General features: G+C 41.1%; 1 protein-coding gene across 2 annotated transcripts; it reads left to right on the top strand.

The window, feature by feature from the left end:
* The first annotated feature begins 565 nt into the window (after positions 1-565).
* On the top strand, positions 566-10231 carry LOC107701174 (gastrula zinc finger protein XlCGF7.1-like). Of its 2 annotated transcripts, none has more exons than XM_016503142.1 (2): positions 566-650; positions 9464-10231. In XM_016503142.1, the coding sequence occupies exons 1-2, from the start codon at positions 566-568 to the stop codon at positions 10102-10104; spliced, it is 726 nt and encodes a 241-aa protein (XP_016358628.1). In that variant the 3' UTR covers positions 10105-10231. The 2 variants fall into 2 exon arrangements, with proteins under 2 accessions (XP_016358628.1, XP_016358629.1); XM_016503143.1 differs by lacking the exon at positions 566-650 and adding an exon at positions 9043-9059.
* Positions 10232-11364: the final 1133 nt, after the last annotated feature.

Raw genomic sequence — 11364 nt, 5'->3', positions numbered from 1 at the left:
CGTGAATCAGTTTATCATAAACACGAATCCAGTCACTGGGGACTAGTGATGCAGAAACGGAGCTTTTAAACTCCGAGTCAACTGAATCAACTGCATCGTAAAATGATTCAGTGATTCGAATCAGCGCTGTCGACTCCTGCTGCTCGAAACAGTGTAAATGCAACGAGAACAACAAACAAACATGTGTTGACATGTTTTACAAACCAACTGTTTTCATATCAGCAGAATCTATTAAATAAAACCTACAAATCAGTAAATAATACATCTAAATCTTAGGTCATTATCTATCTCTCTGAATGACTCCCTTAACAGTGTGCTGACTACTGAACTAGGGAGCTGATTGAGACACAACCAGAGGTTTAGTTTCAATTTATAATTCTTTCTGTTAATTATTTTGATCTTAAACAGTACAAAGTGTCCAAACACACAGAAAAACTCCTGCTGAAGCGACTGAGATCAACGTGACACTATTACAAAGATGGAGTTTATTAAAGAGGAGAGTGAAGAGATGAAGATTGAAGAAACATTCAGAGTCAAACATGAAGATACTGAGGAACAAACAAAGATGGAGTTTATTAAAGAGGAGAGTGAAGAGATGAAGATTGAAGAAACATTCAGAGTCAAACATGAAGATACTGAGGAACAAACAGGTTGGTTTTCATTCTCAAAGCTGAACTCACTCATTTGATCCTTGGGCAATTCCATGCAAAAGTCATCCTTACCATGAAAAAAATAAAGTTTTTACCAAAAGAATAAAACCCTGTTTAACTTGTTAATGCAGTAAAATACAGACCTAAATGCACATGCTTTAATAGAAATTTGAAGGAAATCGCTATGTTTATCCACCACATATGAGGGGTGCACCTAAAGTAAAATAAAAATTTAATCCGACTATATTTCATGTTTTCAAATGAGAGCTCAAAGACTGCCCATTTTTTAATTACGTCAACAGTAAGTATTTTGTAGAAAGATGGAGGCCTGTCTGAAAAGTAAATAAATTCACTTTGTCTAAACCGCGATGATTTTGGGATTTATAAGGGCTAGATTTATGAGGTCTGGACACTTAAGCGCTGTGTCACGTCCGTAACATTTTAAAGATTAAGTTTATGTCATATAGTAATTAATAATGCAATTAACTTTAAACCTTCTGTACAAAGCCAACTTGTGGCCATTCTAATTATGATCTACAGCTCATCTCTATTCTTTGCTCTTATCAACCATAAAAATGCGTTACGGACGTGACAGTTACGGATGCTTCATATTAAATCTTATGGTGTGTTCACACCAGACGCGAAGCGAATATGCGCATCGTGTCCCTCGCTCTAGATTACTCGCGGGATGTTTTTTCGTGTCGCTCGCGCGAATAAAAACAGCGCGATCAACCATGGTGGAGATAACTACAATCGCTGTTTTGTACCTGTTGTTAAAAAGTCCCAAATACAATGGAAAGCCAAACGCAGATGTGTCTGGGTTCACAGCACCATCCAGAGGAGGATGAATAACGTTAGGATCCTGTATTAATGTGTGAGTTACATTTTTCTACTGTATATACTATTACTATTATTTTTATTATTGATAGCAGCATCTCTGTAGCCATGCTAATAAAATACAACTACCACTACAACTGATTTTAATTGTTTTCTATGCTCCAGACCTATATAATAACAGACGGCTGCAATAATGCTCTCTTCTATTGTCTGATTCAACTGGACGTGTCAAGAAACTCTTCGCTGATTGGCTTGCGCGAGAACGCGTCATGCGAATTTTCCGCTTGAGTTGACATTTTTGAACTTGCGCGAAAGACGCGATTGAGGCGAATATCGTGCGTTCGCGAAAAACGCGTCGCGAATTCGCCTCTGTTTGCGTCTTTGCGTTGACTTTGTATGTAATCTACTCGCGCAAATAATTACATTCGCGTCTGGTGTGAACACTGTTATGCATACTGGTGCGCATGTTTACCATATTGTTGATGACTGATAGCCTACTGTGTAGGTCTATACTGCTGTGATCTGTTTCAGGCTTTCCGTATGATAACATTTTAGAAATTGAGTGCGACGCGCAAGAGATGTGCTGTGGAGTAACATCATTCATTCTTATTTGTCTATAAATATTTTTTCTTCATTACAAATCTTGTTTGGTTTTATTTTGTATCATTGCATGTTAAAAATAATTCACTATGTCATGCAGATGCAAAATGTGAAACTGTAATCTTATTCGCAGTCAGTCACAGGGAGGCGCCTGATCACGTGCATTTTTTCCTGATAATGAAACAACTTAAAATTGGGGTGCCTTACATACATTAGAAATATATATAACGAAAGCTTGTCTACTTTTAAACGAACCAATTCATAACGAAATCAAATAGGCTACTCCCTGATTATGTAATCTGTGAATGCATTTTTCTCTAAAGGCGCGTCCAGTGGAGATTTCGTGAATTTCATCTTTGCAGGCGACAAGGACTAGTTAAAATGTCTCCTTTTTTCATAATCATTAGGCTACTTTTGCCCATGCTTTGTGAAAACTTTATGCGTTTTGCTTGAGCGCGGAATATGCTCATTATAGAGCACTATGTTAATTTAATATAAACATGCGATTAGTTGAATAATGGCTTAAATGAACGACTACTAGCAACTATTAAATACCCTCTATCTCTGTTAAAGTTTTTAAAGCATTTTATAGAGATGGGCAGATCAAGCCTTGTGAAGTTTGTGAGGCTTTTTCCTGATTTTACCAAAAAAGATTCAAAGCCTCAAAGACAGACCCTATCAGTGACATCTAGTGGTCAGCTGAGATTATAGCAGCCACTTTCAAATGATTCACACATCTTGTTGATTCCAGTTTCAACACAAAAGCAATACTCAGCAATAGCAGCTGTCTTCATTCTGAGAATCTTTGTCCACACATGAAAGTGTTACTATGAAGCAGGGAGGGAACACCAAGCATTTTGCGTCTCCATATAATGAATGACGCCGTGCCAAAAATTTGAGTCAGTCACCTCGCTTCAGGTGTTTCATTGTGACGCATGAAGCCTCAGTCGCCATCGGTCACATGATCATGGAGATTTGATACAAGCTTCGACACAGTCTTTCGAACCAGTCTGCTTCAATAGAGTGAAACAGGCTTCAAACGTCAAACGTCCCATCTCTAGCATTTTATATGCATTAGTCGTATAAATTCCGCTTTCAGAACTGTCACGTCCGTATGATTTTTCCTCTGAAACACAAAAACGAAAAAAAAAATAAAATAAATAAAACTGATATTTTATGCTTTGTGAATTGCCAACCCTTCTCCATTCGGTAGATATTGTTGCTTCTGGTTTGTGCATTGTACATCTATTGTAGACTACGGACGCTTCATATTAAAGGGGACATAACACACACAGTTTCACCCAATCTCATGTTAATCTTGAGTACCTATAGAGTAGTACTGCATCCTTCATATCTCCAAAAAGTCTTTAGTTTTATCATATTTATAAAAGAAAGATACAGCTTTACGATTCTCTCCAGAAAAAGCCGAGCTCCTGGAGGCGTGCCGTGGGCGGAGCTGAAGAGTGACGAGCACTTGGGCGCCAAATGCCAACAAAACAGACATTTGATGCCGTTTCACTTACTGTCTGCAGTTCTAAATCATGACCGGGATCTTTTATAGCTGGGACCGCTCTATCTTTCAGTATCAAACGATGTGCAAATCCAGCGTTGAACTGGGCCTTGTTTATAAAACGTTCGTCAACAAACACACTTGTGAAACTCCATTGCTGCCCCGAAAAACAAACTGTATCCACTGTTTACATAACGCTGGGTTCTTCGGGGAGCTGAACAAGGTTATCCCTTTCCCTTACAACCAAAAACACTTCTTTGGAGACATTTTTCCCGAGCAAGTCCCATGCAGCGCTGCCGCCGGATGAAGCGCGTTGATGGGCACGATTTCGCTCTCGCTATGGTCAATGCGTGTGTGCTATTCCGGGAGAAATGACCATATATGGAGTTCCACCCTCGTCTACGTCATGAAGAGCCACGATCTAAGAAAAACTCTCAGAAACTTGTACGAACCCGGAAGTACGATTTTTGGCACAGAAATACTCAGTCATATGTCCAAATTATTTTTGAAACTTTGTCCATGTAAACAGTGTAAACAACTCTGAGTGCATGAAACAGCAATGTAGCCCCCCCCCTTTAAATCATATGCATACCAGCGCGCATGTTTATCAGTCATCAGCCTCGTTGCTGATGACTGATAAAGGTATACTGCTGTGTCAGGCGTAGCAGAAACTGATTTTACCAAGTGCGACATTTTCCTGGATCTAATATTCTAAAATTCAATACACAGAAATTCAGATCGTAGAGAAAGTAATTCAGAGGTAATCCACAGGGAAGAGTAGATGATCTCCAAGAAGTCTTTTGGCCTGAATTTCTGCGTATTGAATTTGATGTTCTGAATTTCCTCTTCATCTTGAAAACTTGAAGCTATATTTTTAAAAACTGGATATTTGCAGTCTAAGATTTCAGAACAAACTATGTTCCCATTGCGGGAAGATGACCATCTCGGAGCTGCGGGCCAGGCTCCGTTTCCTCTAGGGGGGCGGAGCTCCGTTGCCTCTGCCCCGATCTAGTATTCGTCCTGGCGGCAGCCAGGCGAGGACTACTTCGGCAGTAGCACGGGCGGTCTGAGGGTTACAGTGGTGGCAAACCCCTCAGGGAACCAACCCTCGGTGTACCATCGCTCCTCTAGCGCTTCGCAACCAGTTGAGCCTGGTTGAGCCCTCGTCAAAGAGCGTACCAGTGGTATCCTTCGGTGCTCCTCTCGAAGATCCGGATGTCGATCACTGCATCGGAGGGAGAGCTCTCTGGAGAGGAAGATTTGGCTGCGCTGCCGCCCCCCGGGACCGTGGCAATGCCTGAATCCGATCCGGGGATTTCAGCTATGCTTTCCCGGTCCGCCGAGAGGGTAGGACCCGAGTGGAAACCTCCACCGCATCCCGAACCCTCGAGGTTGGATGATTTGTTTCTCAGGGTGGCCCGCGCTAGTTCTAAGCGCCCCGTCGAGGTGCCTTTCTTCCCGTAGGCGAGGTGCCTTTCTTCCCGGAGGTGCATGAGGAGCTCACCAGGTCATGGACGGCACTTTTTACTGCCAGAAACTGACCTGCTGGTTCCTCCTCCCTCGACGGTCGTGCAGCTAGGGGTATACGGCGATCACCCCCAGTGGAGCGTTTGGTAGCGATGCAGTTGTGTCCTAAGACCGCCTTCTCCTGGCAGGGAAACCTGTCGCTCCCCTCCCGGGCCTGTAAGCATTCGTCTGGTCTGACCGGCGGTGCTTAATACGGCTTGTGGAGAAGCTGCCTCTGCCTTACACGCTATGGCGTTACTGCAGGTTCATCAGGCCAAGGCACTGAAGGACCTGCACGAGGGTGGTCACGATCCGGAAGTTCTGAAAGAGCTCCAAACCGCCACTGACCTTGCGCTCCGATCGGCGAAGGTCACAGCGAGTTCTCTGGGTCGTGCGATGTCCACACTTGTGGTCCTGGAGCGCCATCTCTGGCTGTGTCTGGCCAACATAAGGGACGCAGACAAGGTATGGTTCCTCAATGCCACTGTGTCCCAGGACGGCCTTTTCGGCGACGCGGTTGAGAGCTTTGCCCAGCAGTTCTTGGCTGCACAGCGGTTCCTTGATGCCCCTGTGTCCCAGACCGGCCTCTTCAGCGACGCAGTCGAGAGCTTTGCCCAGCAGTTCTTGGCTGCACAGAAGCAGACTGAGGCGATCCATCACATCCTGCCCCGGCGGGCAGCTGCTGCCTTTTCCACGCATTTTCGGTTGACGATTCACGCCTAGAGTTTGGGCCGGCTAACTCCCAGGTAATCCAGAGGCCCCGGCCTGGCTATAGCGCTGCCCCTGGAGGAGGCAGCTTTGCTTTGTCCCGTCCGAGCCTTGAGATGGTACGTAGACCGGACACAAAGCTTTAGGACCTCAGACCAGCTATTTGTCTGTTACGGAGGCCGGCAGAAGGGGAAGGCCGTCTAAGCGAAGGATGGCCCACTGGATTGTGGATACCATCACCCTGGCTTATCGGGCACAGGGTGTGCCCTGCCCGCTCAGGTTGCGAGCTCACTCTACTAGAAGTGTTGCATCCTCCTGGGCGCTGGCTTGTGGCACCTCGCTGACAGATATTTGTAGAGCTGCGAGCTGGGCGACCCCCAACACGTTCGATAGATTCTATAGCCTTCGTGTGGAGCCGGTATCCTCTCATGTTCTCACCTCAAATGGGTAGAGGCACTGAGAGGCCCGGGTTTAGTGTCGGCTTGCTAAAACTGAGGCTCGCACGGGACACTGGAAGGGGCAGCATCCATGGCGCTTTGGTAGGATCCCAATTCGTCAGTCACGACATGACTCATAGTGACCAACTGAAAGGTAACGTCTCGTTTACGTATGTAACCCTCGTTACCTGAAGGAGGGAATGGAGATGCACGTCCCGTCGCCACGGCTGCTGTACCACCGCTGAGAGGCCGGGTCACTGGCTCGGCTCCTCAGCGAAAACCTGGCATTGGCTTGTTTAGTTTACACTCGAAGTAGATTGGTCTCTCGAAACGAGATCCCAATTCGTCAGTCACGATGTGACGTCGCCGTTCCCTCCTTCAGGGAACGAGGGTTACATACGTAACCGAGACGTTTTGTTAAATGACATTTGTCAATAATTCAAATTTACACAATACAAATTCAATTTTTGTCATATTATAAGCTCCATATACTTTTGCCTGTGCTTTGTTGTAAACTTAATACGTGTGCTTTAGCGTGGAATATATTGAAGCTCATTATGGGTTAGTAGGCCTATTGATTTAATATAAATGTGCAATTAGTTGAATAGCCTAATGGTTTAAAGAAACGACTAGTAAACTAGAAAAATCTTTAGTAGGGGGTAGCCCTATTAAACACCCATATTTTTATAGGCGTTTCCATAGTGGGATAAATTCCGCTTTCAGAACTGTCAGGTCCGTAACATAGATTTTTCCTGTGAAACACAAAAATGAAAATTTAAACAAAATTGATATTTTATGCTTTCAATAGCCAACCCTTCTCCATTAGGCAGATATTGTTGCTTCTGGTTTGTGCATTGTAAATAGCAGAAATTCGACAAAAAATTTTGTCTGCCAGAAACTGTCTTTTTTTTGTCACGTCTGTAATGCATGTTTTCCCCTCATTTAAAATATAAAACGGGTTTATAGACTGATATTTTTCTGATGTCTGGACTCAATTTTAAGGTGTTTAGAAAAATATAAATAGATGGTTCAATATATTGGTAATAAATATAATTTATGAGAATTTATATTTCAGGTTTTTTTCCGTAACGGTGGAATTGCCCCCTTATTAAAATGTCCAGCTCTACAGAAATAAATGGTATTGTTGAAGAAACTCATATGACTGTTGTACTTTAAAGTGTTGTGAAACCCTAAAACACATTTTTTTGAGATGACAGGTTGCACATCAGTGAAAACAACAATAGCACTCATTATGTCTATTATTAAGGGGAAAAGTGGTTATTTTTTCATTTTTTGGAGCAATTTCGGTTCAAAAAGCAAAGTTTAACCTACATCACGAAAAGTGGCGTATATACGTTAATCTGGAGTGGGGATTGGCTGCCATGGCTAATGAGTATGCATCTACGTCATCAGTTGTCCGAGCTTTACTCAGTATTATTCATGAGAACGAACTCTTATGATCCAATCACTGCGCTGTGTTATGCAAGAGGTTGTATTACAGTGGAGAATTCAAATCTCATGAAGACCATCCGCGCTGCCAGTTCATCTCTGTAAACATGACCATAATAATATAACATAACAATTTATTATATAATATATTGCAGGTATTTTGTCTCAAAACTATAACTTCACTAATATCATCAAATTTATGTGTACTTTTTAATACCCTGTGAAGGATATACTTATACAGTTTAAGTGTTTCTAATAAACTGCTTAATGCATCTTAGGGCGTGTTTACACCTGGTCATTTCATGTGTTTTCGCTGATCGGATATCTATCTGATTTGTTAAAACGTTTCCATTTACACTTGGCCACATAAATGTGTCGTTGCAAAACGGATTTAAATCCGATCTTCAATTTCCACGCTATATTTAAATTTAACGGAGTTCAAGTCAACGAAATCAAAAGATAAGCGCTGCATTTGATTAATTATCTGCATATTTCAAAATCAAAAACCGCAATAGGAGAACACGCGGCATCTGCACTGGAAAGATAAGTTTGTCTTACTACTTTTAATGAAGATGATTGTGTGTTGAGTGTCTGCGTCTTTCAGTTTCATTCGCGGCAGTTTGCACGTCGGCTTGCTGGAGAGATACTCAGCTACTCGTCCACTGCGATGTGTGTTGCATTAGCGCTGTCATATCTGACTATAATGTCATATAGCCTATAACATGCTCACATGTCTATTATTTTAACATTTTGGGAGGAGTAAAATTTACACACGTGGTTTCAACAACTAGATGCATTAACACCGGTCCGGTTTCATCTGGAATGCGGCCCAGACCACCTCCTGAAGTGGTTTGAGCGATCGGATTTATATCCGTTTCGGAGGGCATTTACACCTGGTCTTTTCACGATCGGATAGCTATCCGATCAGACAAAACGCATGAAGTGACCAGGTGTAAAACAGCCCCTTATATTTAGAAACTGAACATCATTCACTCCTAACAATGTTAGATGAGGTGTAACACCTGAGTATGTTGACATTTTTTTGCTGGTTGATGAAACCGAACATGTACAGCTTTAATCAGTGAACCATATTTCTTTCTTCTGGAAAAAACAGCTCATACAAAGATACTTAATATTTAACTGGAAATGTCACAAATGCTCTGTAGTGAATTGAGAGCCCTTCACACTTGCTTATATAAAACAGAAGATCTGTGTTATTGATAACTTAAGAAATCTGTTATTCATCTCTTACAGATCCACGTGACACTATTATAAAGATGGAGTTTATTAAAGAGGAAAGTGAAGACATGAAGATTGAAGAAACATTCAGAGACAAACATGAAGAAACTGAGACACAAACAGGTTGGTTTTCATTCTCAAAGCTAAACTCATTCTTCTAATCCTTATTAAAATGCTCAACTCTACAGAAAGGAATGGCATTTTTGAAGAATGTCATAAGAGTTTTGTAATTAAAATGTTTTATTTGACATGGAGCGGGTCGCCTCATGTGAACAGTCATGTTGAGATCACATGACCCATTACCTCGAAAATGAGCATTAAAACATACGCAACTAAGATAATACAGTAAACTGTGCTTTTTTATCATAACAACTTTGAATAATGGAAAGAGGTTTTGAAATTACATTTAACACCTCCTTTAATAGCTCAGTGCATATAAGATCTACATGTTGTTGGTTTTGATGTTTGTTCTTTGTGCCATTAAAAATGGCGTTCATTGGGATTTGTCTTTTTTTTTTTTGCATTAGACCTGATGACACTGAAAGAGGAAAGTCAAGAACTCAATGAAGAAGATAACTTTCATTCTGAAAAGACACAAAAAAGAGCTCAAAAGACAGCAAATAGAAGTTATTTCACCTGCCAACAGTGTGGGAAAAGTTTTACTGAAAAGTCAAACCTTAATGTTCACATGAGAATTCACACTGGAGAGAAACCTTACACATGCTCTCAATGTGGGAAAAGTTTTGCATATAAACAACATCTCGATGACCACATGAGAATTCATACTGGAGAGAAACCTTTCACCTGCCCTCAGTGTGGAAAGAGTTTCACTCAAAAAGGACACCTTAGAGACCACATGAGAACTCACACTGGAGAGAAACCTTTCACCTGCAAACTGTGTGGAAAGAGCTTCATTCGAAAATCAAACCTTAACAAGCACATGAGAATTCACACTGGAGAGAAACCTTTCACATGTTCTCAATGTGGAAAAAGTTTTACATTTAAACAACACCTCGATGACCACATGAGAATTCACTCTGGAGAAAAGCCTTTCACCTGCCAACAGTGTGGAAAGAGTTTCACTCAAAAAGGAAATCTTAGGAAACACATGAAGATTCACACTGAAGAGAAGCCGTTTACATGTGATGGACATAAAGTAGCTCTTTAACGTGTACGATCACAACAGTGTGATTATTGTTCAGTGTGTCATGTGATTAACTGCTAAATTCAAATATGCTTTCGTGCTTTGGCTGGTGCTGAGCCAGAGATGGACGAGTTTAGTGCTTGTCATATCCCTTACGAAAATTAACCATGGTTTTACTGTAGTAAACATGACTTTTTTTTCTTTTTTATTTACAGAGAAAGTATGTTAAAAGCACATTTTAGTTCATATTCATGGTGTCCCAAAATAGCACAGTTGAGTACACTTAGATGATCTAAAGATTATCTTAAGCAGTACTAAAGAATAATTTTTAGTATATTAACAAAAAGTAGTGCACAAAAATAGAGAACTTTTAAAGTACATTATGGAAGTGTACCAAGTGTACTGGAATAAAATGTATTTTATTGCACTTTTTTTCCACCTGGGACCTGAGGTTGAAAGTGATAGAAAAAATCCCTCCCTTTTGCATTTTGGTGCCGCATCAATTTTTTTTTCTTCATTTTTTTTAATTTACTTATTTGACAGGGACAGTGCATCAGAATCAGAATGAGCTTTATTGCCAGGTATGTTTACACATACGAGGAATTTGTTTTAGTGACAGAAGCTCCACAGTGCAACAGAATGACAGTGACAAGACAGGACACAAATAATAAAAAGATTAATATACAAATAGACAAAATAGACAATGTACAAAATAGCAAAAACACAATATATAATATAGACAATTATGTATGTACAGGTATGATATGTGCAATTTTTAAATGTAAATAAGTATGTGTGTTAAATAAATAATGTATAATAGTGTTGTGTGTTCCACATTTATTGTTCATGAGATGGATTGCCTGAGGGAAGAAACTGTTAGCTGTGCCTGGCCGTTCTGGTGCTCAGAGCTATGTAGCGTCGACGAGACGGCAACAGTTCAAAGAGGGAGTGTGCTGGGTTTGAGGGGTCCAGAGTGATTTTGCTAGCCCTTTTGCTCACTCTGGATGAGTACAGTTCTTGGAGAGAAGGGAGGGTTGTACCGATGATTCGCTCAGCAGTCCGGACTACCCTCTGTAGTCTTCTGAGGTCAGATTTGGTAGCTGAGCTGAACAGACAGTTATAGAAGTGCAGAGGATGGATTCAATGATGGCGGAGTAGAACTGTTAGTGCTCTAAATTCTTATCTTAACTAATTTTAGGCTTAGTTTTTTTCTTATCTGAAACCTTTTCTGATTTAATTACCCCTTTTTTTTTATGTATACAACAGTTTAAATTTGAATGTAAT

This window comes from Sinocyclocheilus anshuiensis, unplaced genomic scaffold, assembly GCF_001515605.1.
Source record: "Sinocyclocheilus anshuiensis isolate Anshui unplaced genomic scaffold, SAMN03320099.WGS_v1.1 scaffold2116, whole genome shotgun sequence".
Lineage (NCBI taxonomy): Eukaryota > Metazoa > Chordata > Actinopteri > Cypriniformes > Cyprinidae > Sinocyclocheilus > Sinocyclocheilus anshuiensis.
Note: the sequence above shows the minus strand (reverse complement) of the source record. Positions and strands in the feature narration are given on the sequence as shown.

Bases quoted from the DNA above. Each gene is read 5' to 3' on its own strand.
- LOC107701174 (XM_016503142.1), top strand. From the start codon at position 566: ATGGAGTTTATTAAAGAGGAGAGTGAAGAGATGAAGATTGAAGAAACA. The intron at 651-9,463 runs GTTGGTTTTCAT...TTTTTGCATTAG, and splicing joins AGATACTGAGGAACAAACAG to ACCTGATGACACTGAAAGAG.